We start from the raw sequence: 16504 nt of genomic DNA, 5'->3' as shown, positions 1-16504 counted from the left end.
CGTCTCTTACTTTTCACTTTTACTCAAAGTCTAATAACAGTAAATTGGTCATATATTTCACGTGTAGTTATGTTTTTCTTTACTTTTCACTTTTTCTTCTACATAGGCGAGTTTAGTGATCAAAATTGGGTCAGTTATTGCAAATGACAGAATGATATTCTTGCAGAGTGTCATATAGCGAGAGAAATATGTTTTCTCACTGAATTTTTTTCGTTAAAAGACCACTTTGTTGTAGGGACTACTGGCCATTATTTGCAGTTTACATCACAGATTGTCATTGCTGTGTACATGAACCTGATTATTTCGGTTTCCAGGAACTTGGAATACGATACACAACTTAGAAAAGAAAGTTTTCAAGTCGTATTATAAAGCTCGAGTGGATTGGAGCGTAACACATTGTTCTCGGGTCTTATGGATTGTTCCGAATCCATGGTGAGTTACAGCACAAATCGGTTTAGTGGTTTGTGTTTAAAGGTTGACGATCGACCACAAAACTAGGACAGAATCAAGTAACAGTACTATATACAATTGGCATTTACAAGCCAAGTTTCTTTGGCCTCAAATATGTAGAAGATCCCTTGTGCAAACCTGGCATCGAGACTTGCTGCTGCTGCTTTGATCTCTTTTCCCTCTCCTTCCGCTTGCTTTCTTTCTCTTCCTCCGCTTGAGTCTTCCTCAGGTTCTCCATTTCCTCCTCCATCGCTGTTTTCTCCTCCTTTTGTCTCTTCTTATGCTCCAGCATCGATGTATCTGAATCCTTCACAGAAAAGAACATGGGCCCCAACTCGGCCAACCACTGCGGCTCCACCGCTGTGGCACACTGCATGTACTCCTTTGCCGTCAAAATCAGTTCATGATAAACCACATAATCTGGAGTGCACCCCATACCGTAAAGAGCACTGCTCGGATGTAAATGGCATGGCATCCCGGTCCTGCAGTTCACATACTCCCCAACTCCCTTCAATCTTGCAGAATTGTGGAAGTACGAGGAGCATATGGCTTTTCTCACAAGATCAGTATCGGGCCAACAGGATGTTAGAGGAATTTTTAGCGTCTTCAGGATCTCCAGCAGTTGGGACCTCACCTCTCTAGCCTTTCGTAAGCCTTTAACATGCAAAAAATGATCTCCACACCAGTCCCCCCGATACTGATGTTGTTTCCACTGCTGGTAGACATTATACAGCGTCAAGTGGTCAGATTCTGGAACAGAGAACTTCTCCCTTGCAGCATCGCTCTCCTCTGCCCTATCTTTAGGCCTAAAAAACACTGATGGCACCGAAAGCATAGACACAATTGTCAGAACCTCATCCAAGCATCCAAGCTGGTCACCCATCAATAACATCTTAGCAAGCGGGGGGTCCAATGGGAACTCCACCATTTTCCAGCCTAGTTCAGTTAAGCCTCCGACATTGTTCAGGGCACCTAAGACCCACAATTGGTACATAGAGTTGAGAATATTGTCCTGGGGAGGTGGGTCCATGAAATCAAAGTCTAACAAGTTCTCGACCTTAAGACTCTTGAGCAACAACACCACATTACCAAGGTTAGTCCTCTGAATCTCTGGCACAGGACTAGGCAGTAATTCATTTAGATATGCATTCTCCGTGTACAGCCGATAACATGTCCCAGGCCCAGTTCTACCAGCACGCCCAGCACGCTGGTCAGCAGCTGCACGACTAACAGGAAACACTTGAAGAGCATCCATACCCATTCGAGGATTGTATACCTTCATCTTACCATAGCCTGTATCGATCACGTAATATATTCCATCCACAGTCAAAGAAGTCTCAGCAATGTTGGTGGCTACAATGCATTTACGTGCCCCATCCTCAGCTTTTTGGAATATCTTGGCTTGCAAATCAGCAGGCAACTGTGAATATATAGGGAGTATCAAGAGTTTTGGAACTGCTTTTTTGGAGGACGAGATAAGTTGTTCCATCCGCTCGGCAAGCGCATAACAAGCTGCCTCAATCTCATCTTGGCCTGTCATGAAGATGAGGATATCACCTGGAGGGCTCGTGATGTGAATTGTCATGGCCTGCTTCACTGCACCTTCAACATAATCTTCACATGGGGTTTTGCTGAACAAGATATTTACAGGAAACGTTCTCCCAGGAATGTGAAAAATCGGTACACTGCAACAAAATAAATAGTCATATTAAGCAAGCAGAGCAAGTTGATGCGAACACGATGACAATGGTACAACTTAACTAAAATTACCTCCCAAAGAAATTTGAAAATTTCTGAGCATTTAGAGTTGCAGATGTCACAATGAGCTTAAAATCACGACGTTGGGCCACCACTTTTTTCAAAATTCCAAACAGCACATCTGTGTTTAGTGACCTTTCATGGGCTTCGTCCATGACAACTACACTGCAAAAGCAAAAACCTTGGCAGTAAATAATTTTGTGCTGAAGGTAAATTACCAGTTAAATTCAGAGATAAAGAGCCTTTCCAAAATTTGGAAATTTTCATACCGGTATTTGTCAAGATCAGAATCTCTGAGCGTTTCGCGCAGAAGTACTCCATCAGTCATGTACTGCAAAAGTTTAAAAAGGCAAGATTTAATATAATGATGTAAAGGTTATGACCATAGGTAAGCTGTACTTCTCTATAAAATATGGGCAAATATTGGTTTAAAAAGCAGACAAAAAAAATACCTTTATTATGGTATTTGGCCCAGTCACATCCTCAAAACGAATAGCATAGCCAACTTTATCACCAAGCTCAGTATCCATCTCTTCACTTACTCTTTTTGCAACACTCATGGCTGCTACACGCCTTGGTTGGGTGCAACCCACTATACCATTTACTGTGTATCCATCTTCATAAAGATACTGTCAACAAAATCAACATAATGAATGCCAGGTAATGGAGTACACCATTCATATGCATCCACTCTCGTAAATCCAAAAAATGAGAGAGAATTTGATGATACGATATTTATAAAAGCAAACTTACCTGTGTCAATTGAGTTGTCTTTCCAGAACCAGTTTCTCCAACAACAACAATAACCTGATTTTCTCGAATTACCTATCCAATGGATATTAAATCAGGGTTAGAATATAATGTTTAAATATATGGCCTAACCAAGTGGAAGGGAGAGATCAGTAAACAAAACATCAGCATCACAGGTCACTGAAACTAATTAATAATGACAGTTCGAATTCTCAATGGAAGTGAGAGATCTGCTAGATATTATTTCTTTCCAAACCAAACAAAGCATTAGACACAAACAGATAAACATTATACCTGCAATAACTCATCCCGCACAGAAAATATAGGCAAATATTGTCGTTGCTGTGAGAGTGTTTTTGACAACGCAAAATCACTCACAGCCTCCCCGCTCTTCATATGTTGTGCGAACTTCGCATCTTCTTTGAAATCAATTTCACCATCTTCACCTACTGCAGCAGTATCTGCATCAATCTAGCATTAAAAAAATGAAATGCTTAGTCCCAAACCTTAATAGTGCAAAGCAAAAATCAGAACTTCCTCTCAGAAGTTCAATATACCTGCTCCGCCGTTTTTTCAACACCAAGGATATCACCTAGTTTGGAACCTGCAAGCTCCCAGAAACGTTGACGTGATTTGTTCTGACTTTGCTTCTCATGAATTTCCCTAACCAGAGTAGACCCTTTGCGTGAAATTATGGCCATATCCGATGTGGGATCCTTTATAGGCATTATGGGCTCTGCTTGTTTGGTAAAAACAACCCTGCCGTCCAGGAAAGGAGGCTTTGTATCTGGGATAACATCATAACAGTAGTAGATATTATAGCAAACAGAGATTTCCATCTTCTATTCATAAACAGAAAAGCAAATAGTTCATCAATAAAGTGATATGGCTAGTTATGCAGTTATGCTATTTTCTTACCATGGACAAGAAGAATGACTCTCCGTTCTTCTTCATCATCAAACTCAGTCTGCACCTCGGTACCTCTAACAGCACCAGATCTTAAAAGTTGACGATCCTCCCACTGAGCATTATCAGCAGTGAGTTGAGACAACTTTTTGCTCTGAGCAAGAGACATCTTAGTTCCATCTTTTCGGACCTGAAAAGAAAAACAAGACATATAGTGACCATGACAGAAATACAAGCATAGCCAGTACACTTAGGCCAATATACAATCTGACTTAACATAATAAATGAATAAATTTGGCCACTAAACAAGTTAGACTGAGATAACAAATCAGACAGGTGACAATCAGAGAGATGACTGAAAATTTATTTAAGTACAACTGATATGAGTATTCAATATTCATCATATTTACAAATGTTACTAAATAAATGTTAGAGCATCAATGATTGGTTCTTTTCTATGACTTTGCATCACTCTCGAGTTCACATTCTCAACCAATAGGATATTCACTTACTAGCCTCCTCCATCTTAGGAAGCCATCACAATTAGAAGAATAACGAAGAAACTTCCAGTCCTTTAGTCCACTCTCTTTTTAAATAAAAAGCACTGTGTAATATACTCATTCATCAACAAAAATACGGTTCAGATAAAACTCTGCAAATTAAAGGAAAAAAAAAACAATGAACATACCAGCCTTTTCGCCAACTCTGCTTCCTTCTTTTGAAATGAAGCATCGTTTGCATAAAACAAGGACGAGTCATCAGTCGTATCAAACATTGTGTTTCCTTCTTCTCTATCATACCTGTATAACAAGTTTATATGAGTCAAATGAAGTTCAAAACTAAGCTGCCCTACTAAATCATAACATGAGGTCCAAAAGGGAAATACCATGCAACAACAAAACATTATGTGGGTAGCTACTACTTAAAAGCTGACATGAAATGCAGGGTTGTTCTAATGATAACGCTATTAATATGTTTTACCGTTTAACAAAACAATTGTGAAAATTTGTACAAATGATAAGCAAAATTTAGCACAGTCAAGGCAAAATAATATTGACATATTGGTGCTCTACAGGGGATCTCTTTTCCCAGGAAACGACAATCACATTTGATCATTCCCTAAACTTGCTTTTGAGGACATGATTTAAGGTTCATTGAGTGAAAAAAAAAACTTATCAGAATTAACTTACCATGCACGATCAGAATTGTATTCCATCTCTTGACGCATGCTTTCAGTAATCTCGTATGTGTGTTCTTCGGCCAAATTATCTTCTTCCCCATCCTGCAAACAGGACTATCATGAATCATGGACACAGCCAAAACAGGCAAAAAACCTAATTCAAAAATCTACAAAAATTAACCACAAATTCACAAAGAAAACATACCTTGAATGATTGTGAACTTTCTGAAGAAAAAGTAAGTTGATGGGACCTCACACCATATTTCGAACTTGAAGATTTGACTGAGTATCCAGAAGCACGTATTGGAGCTGGAGAGGGAGAGACATGATCCCAAGGAGAAGCAGCAGAACCTGTTGTAATTCTAACCTGGTTAAATCTAAAAATGAAGATAAAATGAAACCATCTCTATCATAAAGGAAAAATAAATCCAAATTTGTTCTTCTCCAATAAGGTTGATGTTTAAAGATCATACCAGGTGTATGGCCACCTAACCATGGGGAAACTAGTCGTGCATCAGGTGAGGCACCAAGCAGCATAGGTGCCGGTGATGGTTGATGTCGCCTACTGGTATTAGAGTAGTTATCACGTCGTGGTGACTCCTCCCATTCCCATCTCCCATCATCCCAGTCAGATCTGCCTGCAACATTTGCAAATATGGCATTAGAGACAGCAATATCCATGTAGTTACATAACTTAAGCTATATCTTATTATATAAGCTACCTCCCACATGTACCTGTGACAAATAATAAATAAAAGAAGCATATGAGAACTCATTATTCTACAGTTTCCAATAATAAGTATAAGGAACCCAATTGTAAGCTCCAAGTATAGGTTCCTTGAAAGGAAAACCTACATAAAAGTTTCCGTACATAAGAGGGATACACTATTAACAAATAAAAATTTTGAAAGTGTAAATTCTGCAATTGTGGCCTCAATGGGCTTTCTTATAATTTGGATATGCTATTTTGGGGTTAATCTATTAGGAATAGGGTTGCATAGTTATGGTTCATTTCCATGTCTGTTCTCCTTTATTAAAAGAATCAACTAATTTAACAGAAGAAAAGAAGAAGACAGTGCATACCAGGTGTCCTCTTTGAATCTTCATATCTACTCCGCTTTCTTCCATATTCTCCACTATATTCTTGTTCATATCGGCTACCTTCCCTTCCACGATAATAATCGCTACCATTACTACTATATCTTTGTCTTTCACTCCTACTACCATCCTGATACTCTCTTCTCTCACTACCACGGTTATCCCTGTCGTATCTACTCTTGTAATCTCTTCTCTCATTTCCACGATCATCCCTGTCATACTTAGGGGTCCGAGACCTGACGCTGTGGGAACTTCCACCAGGAGACGAAACCTTCAATTAAGATGCACAGTAAGAAGCATGTCAGAATTTATTTAAGAAAAGCATACACAACAGAGGAAATAGCATGTCACAAGTGCGAAATTCTAACATAAACCTCCCAAGAAAACAACAGAGTGGAGCAGAAGATAGATAACTTATATAATCAAATTGACCAATCAAAAGCACTTTGAGTTCTCATTTACAATTTTCCTCCTACATATCATTCATATGAGCAGAGTTAAATATAAGATGCTCTTGCCTCCTACATCTCTCCTTCACAACATAAGAAGAAAAAAAATGCCTAGGTCAATTCAGCTTTTTTTAATGCCACTCTCATGAGATTCTTCATTTTCTTAAATCTAGCACTGCAGTGCTAGTACTGGCCATGTAATCATGGTTCTTATCATATAGAGAATCACAAGTCAGCTTCTAAGTACTAAATAAACAATTTGGTAATGTCTTTAACCCTAAAGGCCAAATTCCTGTATGAGCAATTTCTTGAACAAGTATAAATATCACTTGTGATCTAATTTCTAAACAATGACATTAAAACAGAAAGACAAAGAGTGCTAGAAGTATGCTTACATCTCCACGCAGATGTTCCCTAGAGTAGCGATTCTCATGCATATCATCAATTTTTCCTTCTTCTGTTACAGTACTTTCTGCAACACAAGGATTACAAAGTGCCTTTTAAGTTAAGAAACATATACTTAGAGAAAAGCAGATGGGACGGAGTAAGATACTACAAGAAAAGTGTACCTGTGCGTGGTGTCTCACTCCCAGATACTTCCCGATATCGCCTCCTAGAGTGACTTCGTATAGCAGTGGGTTCATCGGTACCTTTTTCATCCGAAATTACAGACTCTGATTTTTCGTCTTCCTCCATTGATGAGACAACATTAGCACCTCTTTCTCTTGGGGTCTTGAATCCACCGTTGACCTTAGACCCTTCCCGTTTGGCAATAGCAAGGACATCTAACCCTGTTCCATCATAAATCAAAATTAGAAGGAAGGCCCCTAACAATACTACAACTTGCATTGGAGGGAGGCAGGGCACTGATTCCACAAAATTTCATAAACATAACAAAACACATGAACAAGGATAGAAACTCGAAAGTACGGAACAAGTTAAAGACGAAATCTTACCCAGGAGAGATTTCCTCTCTGGAGGTCTAAAAACAACTCTATCCTTCCCAGGTACAAATAATCCCCCATCGCTATTCGCCTCAGGTTCCAACGTCGCTGTTGTCTTATCCAGGTCAATAGGTTCGGTGTGACCTCGTTTCTACACATTAACATCACAAAAATTAGGGAATAAAATGTTAGTAAATACAAAAATGACTCTATTTTCTAGCTAAATCCCACGAATCGGAAACTAACCTCCATGATAATCAGCCGAACTAACACTAAAATCGAACCCGCCGAGCAATGAGGGCACCTGCAAATACAGCAACAGTGAAATCAGAAACAAATTTCAAGTCGTAAGGCACATAAAAACAAGATTTTGCAATTTCAAATCCCCGGAAAATTTTAATACCAATGGCGAATGATTCCAGAATGCGAACTGAACTGAATTCGAACAAAACCCTAGAAATTTCTAGCTTCGAATTCGGACGCCGTGAATCGAGTCGTTCCCCAATTGAAGTTTTGGAGAGGGGAGAGAGAGAGAGAGAGAAAGGGGCGTACGTACCTGTGGAAGAAGAGGCCTGCGAGAGTAGTGTTCCGTCGGAGTTTTTGGAGGGGTTTCAATCTGTAGTTTTAAAGAAGAAGACAACTGGCGGCGACTCCACCGACTTTCGTTTCAGGTTCTACTCGTCCCGGAACTCCCTACGGTTTTTTTTTCTTTTTTACGTGCGAGACAAAACGGGTGCCTATTTTTCGTTTATTTTTTATTTTTAAATTTATTTTTCATATTTTTCGAGATGTGGGTTTCCGGGTTTGGTTTGGTTTTGGTTTGCGAGAAGGATCCAATCTCCAGTCCGAAGTTTAAATCCATGGGCCTCCAAAATGATTTCAGACTTTTTTTGACTTTTTTTTTGTCAAGGGATTTTCTGTGACGTACAATTGGATCCTGACTTTCAAATACTTTTTTCTGTAATTTAAATGATTTGTCAAAAGTTTAACTTTCGTCCACGATATACGTCCATGTGAGATGGATAAACTAGTGAATTGAACCATACTACTTAGTAGATCAGATACAAATTACTTAATTTCGACAAGCAACGGTTTTAATTTAAACATAAGAAATTAAGGTTGATGTTTCTATGCATAAGAAATTAAGGTTGATGTTTCTATGTAAATGGTGGTTATAAAGACTGGAGTTCGATCGAAATATTTGCCAACTGAGCTAAATGTGGCTTTTTTCTCCACCGGTAATGTATATAGGGGACTTACTAGTGCCTTCCAACAATCACAAGATCGCCACTAAGAAGAGAAAGGCTCCCCACACAAATGATTGTGTCGAAGAAACGTGGTAAACTATATATTTGATATGTGTCTTCCGACAAGCATATAACTGATACTTCTTGCAGGAAGTAATTCAAGTGTTTTTATAACTCAAATATATTTCCTCTAAAAATGCTTTTAGTTATTTGTAAAGCACTTCCATACGAGTTTTTATTGTTTCGTACACTTTGCAATAAGAAAGGGTGCCATGAATGATTTCTTGCAAACATCCTTGTCACAGACCACCAGCCACCCCTGCGATGAACTCACACCATTGAGCGCATTCAAAGCCTTCAAACACTTTCTTCATCGTGTAAACCTTTCTCCGCAAGGCTAAAGATGCAGAACTGATCAGTAGTACTACTAGTACCTCTTCGTGGCCACGGTGCATCAGCCATGGGGATTGTGGAGGCAACGCCAACGCCACGGCTGCAGAGGCATATAACTTTGCAGCGGTTTCCCAAGATGTACAAACAGCTTTAAAGCGATGGACATCGACGAAATTAGTTGAATCAAGGATTTTCAAGATCAACTCGGACAGTTCAAGTTGGAGCTCAGGCCACTTATTACTGTTTGGTAGAGACGTTCTAGTAGTACTAGTCGTCTCGTTGGTGCAATGGTCCCCTCCTTTTGGTGCAAGGATAAAGAGTTTTGTATCAGCCATTACTCCAACATATTATACAGTCCACAGGTTCGGATTCAATCGGTTCGGTTTTTCACCAAAATTGAAAGTCGAACCTAAAGTATTGCTCGGCTTGTTTTTTTCCGATTCGGTTTAGGTTTGGTTTGGTTTTAATGTATTACAAAGCAAAATTCATTTGTACATTAAAACCACAACAAATTAGGAGCTGAGTTTTTGTAGTTTCCGTATAGAATTAGGAGGAAGTTTGTACGCGCAGTGGGTTGGAAGAGGATAACCTACCCTACGAGTAGGAAAATAGTTTAAACTCGTAATACAATGAGTTAAAAAGAAAAATTCTAACCACTAAGACAATTCACCACTTACTATCTTAATCTAATATTTTAGGTTGAATCAAATCATGTGGTGAACAAGGAAAACAAGATGACGGTAGGAAAAATTGAATTAAGAATTTGTGAACGTCCATTATACAACGCATAAATTGAGAGGGGGGGGGGGGAATGGAGAAAAGTTGCATTATTATTACAAGCAAACTAGAAATTGGCAGAAACTAGACATTTCAAATTACAAAATGTAGCCAATTCTTAATTATCATTTTTACACAAAAGGAAAACAAAATAATGTGTAATAAAATTATGCTATGGGGATTTGCTTGACTTCCAAAAATTAAATGGGGTTCTTCATCAACAAATTGATTCTTCAAAATAAACCTACCACAACCTATCAAAATCCACCATCTGACAAAAACTAAATCTTCAAATTCATCAGGTGAACGTCGAACTTCATGACTATATTCAGAGAAATAATTTCCGCACTCATGTTTTCACCTTCTGCATTCCTCTTGTTTTTGTCCCTTGATTATCCATTAACTTATATTAAACAATATAGAAGCTCAAAAAATAGGAAGGAGTGCAGCGGAATGAAAAAGGATGTGCGGAAATTATCTCCCAACTGTGTATACGTATCGATCCTCACGTTCCAATCCTTTCAAGATTTTCAGAGACGGATTTCATCCTTGGCCTAACCTCAGGGTCCGGCTCAGTGCATGCAAGGGCTACATGGAAAGCTGCTAGTACCTCCTTTTTGGCATGCACTTCCTGTAGCAACACAGGGTCTACCATATCCGACAAAGGGTTTTCATCCTCAAATCCTTTCCTCACCCACCTCACTAGGTCTGGGATCTCGACCGAAGTTGACGTGGTCGGAGAGAGCTCCGGGGACTTCCCTGTGAGCAATTCAAGCAACACAACTCCGAACGAGTACACGTCCCATTTTTGGGTGAGTTTGCTTCCCGTGACACGGGCCTCCGGGGCACGGTAATTGTTTGTTCGCTCTGTTTGTACTGGTTTCATGTAAGGCAAAGCCCCGCCCATGAAGCCACCCGAGGAGGGGTTGTTTCCTGTGATTTCGATAAGTCTGTTGAGTCCGAAATCTGAAATGTAGGCTTGAGATTCGTTGTCAAGAAGAATGTTGGAGGGTTTAATGTCACCGTGGACAAACTTTCTGGGGCTGCATTCGTGCAGGTAGGCGAGGCCTCGGGCTGTTCCCTTGGCGATCTTTAGCCTTGTTGTCCACGAGAGGCTTGATGATGACTGACCGTTTCTCCCTGCACATTTTTAATTCAAAATTTTCAGTTTCAATAGCTTTTAAGTAAAGGAATTGTATAACAATTGCAGAACAGGGAAATGCAGAAGAATTGCATTAGAATCGACGTTATCCACTCGAATTATGACATGGTAGTTGTAGTGGCTCCATGCCACCAAGGAAACTTGAAAACAAAGGCAGATGACACAGGAATTAAAATCTACCCTTTACGTTTCCCCTGCACAAACACAGATTCACTTCTCTGCTTCCAAAGTTCCAATTTCATTAACATCGAACAAATATTTGATCAACGTAGGAAAATTGTTTCCGCACGTTCTTTTTTACTTTCTGTACACCCTGTCTTAATTTCAGCCCTTGATTCTCTTTTGACGTTCAATTGAGTAGCTTAAACAGAAGGGTGTCCAAAAAGCTACAAATGGATGCGGAAATCATTTCCCGTTGAAGTATACTTACAACCAGCGGGGCCAAAAAGCTGTGATGGTGTGCACCAAATATGATATGATTATCCTGACCTACCATGTAGTTAATTGTGTTGAGCTCTCCAAAATGCGCAAGCCCCACATCACGAGAGATTTTTCAGTGTGATCGACACACAAAGTGGTACATCATATGTCACCATATAAATGGTAGGATATGTGTGTTAAAAAATTAATAACTTCAAAAATAAAATTTTCCATCACTTGCATAAAAACACGTGGTGTACCACCCGTGTTCCCGTCACAATCAAAAAATTTTCCCACATCACAGCATGATCACAGTCAGAGTCATTTTCCAAACAACATGGGTACAACTATTTGCCCACATACTAAAAACAATGTAATATCTAAGCATGTCATTTTCTTGCCAAGTTGGCAAATATTCCCACAATTTTCAACATATTTGCTCTTCCCAGAACCTCCGTCTTCATATAAAGAACGGATGTGCATCGAGAACATATGTTTTGCTATGATTTGTAACTTCTATTGTAAAGAATGACTATCCGTTTTATAGTTGAACTACAAATTTAATAAGAGACAGACGTCCGTTTCATAGTCGGACTACAAGTTTTAATGATAAGGGTGGACAAACATAATGCAAAATCATCATTTGTGTACCAGGCAGGATGATAATTTGCTGCCTAATAATTAAAGGAAGTTTTAATGAAAAGTCCGCGGTACTGTTCATTTTAACAAAAAACCATATTTTTACACTAAAAAATCAAACATGGTGCTATTTACTTTACCCTTCATTTTGTCCTTCTCGTTAAAACTCAAAGTTTTCAAGTCATTTTTATTAGTTTTCCTTTAATTAAAACCTGCAACTTTAATTTGAGAGTTTTAACAAAAAGCCCGCGGTACTGTTTACTTTAACGAAAAAACACATTTTTACACTAAAAAGAACCTAGTACTATTCGTTTTACCCTTTATTTTGTCCTTCTCGTTTAAATTTAAAGTTTTCAAATCATTTTCATTAGTTTTCTTATAATAAAACCTGCAACTTTTAAAGTCCAACCGGTCCAGGCGGAACAGGCCCCGTACCAATTAAATTAAAACTTCTAAACCACCCCTTAAGCTAGTCGTGGCCCAGCTGCCTTATATGTCCTTCACTATAACAAAGGAGAGCAAACTTGCATGGCTTAAAGGCCAATTAAAAATAAAACATTTTAATTTTGTTCCAATTAATTATAAGGTAGTGCTATTTATATTCTCTTTTACTTCTTACGCACCCTTATTAATTTTTGTCCATTAATATCTTTCAATTCATTTGATCTGACGGTAGAAAATTGAGAGGGTGTGTGAGAGTAAAAATAAGTGTGGAGATAACACCACCTTTAATTATATTGCTATATTTTGCCTAATTTCTTTCGTATGGCTTAAAGATCCCTCCTATAATCAATTTCTAGTTCCGTCACTAACAACATCCAAATTATAGCATTTTTTTAACAAGTAATGTTATCTACACTAAGGAAGATGAGTTTGACCTAATCTTACCAGAACTACTAATAATGTGATTCAAATTCATCTTTGTTGATAATCAAATTTAAACTTTTCACTTATAAATGAAAAAAAATATCACTAATAAATGAAAAGGCGCAAACCAAAAATATGACACATCCACGCTCACAAAACGACATAATAACGTAATTCACAACTGCATATTAAAAAAAAAGAGAAAAAGAAAAAGGAAAAAAACTTACCGCGAAGTGCAGAGGCCAAGTTACCGTGAGAAATGAAGTCACTGATGAGAAGCTTCTCGTCGGGCGCCCAATAGTACGCCCTCAGCTTCACCACATTCGGATGCTTCACCCGCCCGATCGCCTGAATCTCCGCCGCGAACTCCTTATACCGCTGATCACCGCCCTCCCCCAACCTCCTCACCGCCACCGGGATTCCATTCCCGAGCACCACTTTGTACACAATCCCCAATCCGCTCTTCCCCAGCACGTAAGCCGATGCTCTCAACAGCTCGTCGAGCTCAAACGTGAAACCCTTGTCGATCGCAACGAGATCCCCCTCCCCTTTCCCCCTCTCTCCCTTTTCCGGGTCGCCGGAATCCGAATCCTCGTTCCCGAACCCGCCGTTGATGCAAGCGCAAGAACAGAGCTGGCAGAGATTACAGAGGTGGCGCTTCTCGTTGCCGCCAAAATTGCTCTTTCCGGTACAACTGCATCCGTCCTCGTCGTCCTTCTTTTTCCAGTAAATGTAAACGACGACTAATCCGATAAAAGCCACTCCGGCGGCGTCCGCCACCGAGATTAGGACAATCAGACCCGGACTCAATCCCTTTCCCGGACTTTTTTCCGATCCCGGTCCCGAATTCGGACTATCCGCGGAGCTCTGGCCCGGATTTTTACAAGCTTTCTGAAGCGGAAACCCGCAGAGCAGAGGATTGTTCAGAAACGCGGTGGGACCCTGGTTCGAAAACGAACCGGTTTGAGGAATCTCGCCGCTGAAATTATTGTTTCGGAGATCAAAGCTCACCGTGACAGGCAATTCGCCGAGGGATTTCGGAATCTTTCCCGATAAGTGATTGAACGATAAGTTGAGCGTGCCGGAGAGAGACTTCAACTTGCCGAAATCGTCCGGCACCGATCCGGTTAACTCGTTGGAGGAGAGGTCCAATTGGATTAGATTCTCCATGTCAGACCAAATTCCCGCCGGAATTTCGCCTTCGAATCGGTTTCTCGCGAGGATCAGCCGCTGTAATTGGTGGCAGTTCTTCCAGTAGTCCTTCTGGAGCGGACCGGAGAGGGAGTTGTTGGAGAGGTCGATGTTCTGGAGGCGCGGGGGGTTGCATGTCGACGGCGGGAGAGGACCAGAGAGGTTGTTACCATAGAGGAAGAGGCTGTGGAGTGAGGTGGCGTTGAAGAGTTGGGAAGGGATTGAGCCATGGAAGTTGTTGCTGTGGAGGTTAAGGCGGCGAAGGTATACTAATGTTCCAAGTTCGGAGGGAATGTATCCGCGGAGGTTCTTTCCGGAGAGAGCGATTCCAACAACACGGGGGTCGGAAAAGCCGGTGATGTTCATGCAGGAAATGCCTGTCCAGCGGCAGGGGGTGGGATCAGTGTCGAGCCAGTCGGAGAAGGCGGAGCCGTCGGAGGACTGGTCGACGGCGGATTTGAGGGAGAGGAGGGAAAGGCCGTCGGGGGTGAGCGAGAGTGTGGTGTCGACGAGGAAGAGGAGGAAGATGAGGGCGGAGAATATGGAAGGTTCCATAATTTGGGCGGAGAAATGGGAGGAGATGGAGATTTGTGGGTTTAATTGAAGTTCATATTGTTGTTGTTGTTGTTGTTGTTTAGAGAGAGAGAGAGAGAGAGAGGGTAGTTGGAGGTGTGGGTGAGGCGGTGCTGCGGGTATTTATGAGAAAGAGACCGGAGGAAGGAGGAGATTTGATTGGCGGGGTCCACTTCCCGCCAAAAGGAGAGAGGGAGGAGGAGGGGAGTAGAAGAGAAGCAAAGGAGAAGGAAGTGGTGGCATTTTACAGTGTTCTTATTATTTTAAGGCACATGATGGTGATGTTGTAGTGTAGGTTGGTACAGGTCTAATACGCGTATGATTAACATTTCCTCATTTTCTACTCTTATTGTTGGCGATCAAAATGATGAATTAGATCAATTTTAAAATCTATTTCGGTTAGAAAGCCGAACTGTTATTGTTTAGTGTCATTTAAGAAATTTAGTCCCATTCTTAATTATTTTTTATGGTTAAATTAATAGAGTAGGTGGTGTATTGTATGCTTAATTAGCACATATGTTTTTGGGATGATCGTCTGCGAAGAATCGTTTGTTTATAAAATCCAATCACTTTGTTTTTTGTACGGACAACCGAATCGAATCTGTTTGAACATATTTACTATACGTATGGAAATTATTGGAACTTAACTAAATGGATAAGTAAAAATAATATTGTCACACGCAGTCAGTCACAGTCACAGACTCACAGAGTCTTGTGTCGCGGTTTCATTGGCCAAAATACACAGCAAGAGGCAGCGTCAGCAAACAACAAATGAAGCAGGCAAAGGCAATACTTGCTGATAAGGAAAGGATCTTCGACTCAATGTCTGACTTATGTTTGACCCAAGAAGAAAAAAAATCTCATAGCCCCCTTGAATTGTCGGTTTGTACAACGTACTACTATGGGTCATTCCAACAGAAGTAGTGTTTGTATAGCCAAAATTCCGTGGCGTATATGAGGTTCGAGATTGGTAAAAGTAATGTGCTCGCTCGTAAAATAATGTTTAGCAAAAATTCGTGACTCGAATTAATAAGGAATTAAGGGTAATCAAACATATGCGTTGACCAAAGAGTAATATTAAGGGGATTCTTTAAAATAAAATTTCTCACAAATTGTCAAAAAATCTATAAAAAGTTTCATTTTTTAAAGAGTGTCCTTTACATTTTTCTTGATCAAATTAACGAAGGCAATTAATCACTTCGTATACTTGTACCCTTTTAGGAGTAAGTACGGAGGGAGCAAATTGAATTGGTAATTGGTGAAAAGTAAAAGTAAAATTTAATTATTATTTAGTGGAATTTGCACAATGATTATATCTCACTAGTAATCATCAAAACATGCTTAGAAGCTAACAAAACAGAGAGAGAGAGAGAGAGAGAGAGAGAGAGAGAGAGAGAGAGAGAGAGAGAGAGAGAGAGAGATAACGTCCGTCCAGTCTTGGGTGGAAATTGAAATAATAATTGTATTTTTAATGGGAATAATGATGTATTTATCATATGAATCATTTTACTTTTTTTGAAATGAACAATTAATATACTTATCCACTAATTTATTGGCTATTTAAATGGTAGGATTCTTTGTGAAGTTTTGAGAAAAAAAAAATACGATATTTTACTAATTAAACATCAGAGTACTTAGAAATTAAATTTAAGTTATTGCAATAATTATGATGATTCAAGACAATAAGTAGAATTCAAGCA

The 16504-nt window shown here is 39.7% G+C and overlaps 2 protein-coding genes across 2 annotated transcripts; both read right to left on the bottom strand.

The window, feature by feature from the left end:
• Nucleotides 1–337: 337 nt before the first annotated feature.
• EMB3011 (RNA helicase family protein) lies at nucleotides 338–8274 on the bottom strand. The gene is made up of 18 exons (XM_068469976.2): nucleotides 8092–8274; nucleotides 7782–7839; nucleotides 7548–7686; nucleotides 7161–7382; nucleotides 6987–7063; nucleotides 6128–6413; nucleotides 5518–5682; nucleotides 5250–5395; nucleotides 5055–5146; nucleotides 4553–4664; nucleotides 3877–4054; nucleotides 3516–3745; nucleotides 3253–3429; nucleotides 2962–3033; nucleotides 2661–2837; nucleotides 2478–2539; nucleotides 2221–2373; nucleotides 338–2135 (listed from the first exon to the last, which is right to left on the bottom strand). Exons 2-18 carry the CDS (start codon nucleotides 7785–7787, stop codon nucleotides 536–538), a joined length of 3894 nt encoding a protein of 1297 aa, XP_068326077.2. The 5' UTR covers nucleotides 7788–7839; nucleotides 8092–8274; the 3' UTR covers nucleotides 338–535.
• Nucleotides 8275–9937: 1663 nt separating this feature from the next.
• LOC137732474 (receptor protein kinase-like protein ZAR1) lies at nucleotides 9938–15145 on the bottom strand. The gene is made up of 2 exons (XM_068471786.2): nucleotides 13268–15145; nucleotides 9938–11092 (listed from the first exon to the last, which is right to left on the bottom strand). The coding sequence occupies exons 1-2, from the start codon at nucleotides 14784–14786 to the stop codon at nucleotides 10458–10460; spliced, it is 2154 nt and encodes a 717-aa protein (XP_068327887.2). The 5' UTR covers nucleotides 14787–15145; the 3' UTR covers nucleotides 9938–10457.
• Between the last annotated feature and the right edge of the window lie 1359 nt (nucleotides 15146–16504).

Source organism: Pyrus communis, chromosome 16, assembly GCF_041283825.1.
Source record: "Pyrus communis isolate YQ-2024b chromosome 16, ASM4128382v1, whole genome shotgun sequence".
Lineage (NCBI taxonomy): Eukaryota > Viridiplantae > Streptophyta > Magnoliopsida > Rosales > Rosaceae > Pyrus > Pyrus communis.
This window is presented reverse-complemented; position numbering and strand designations above follow the sequence as displayed.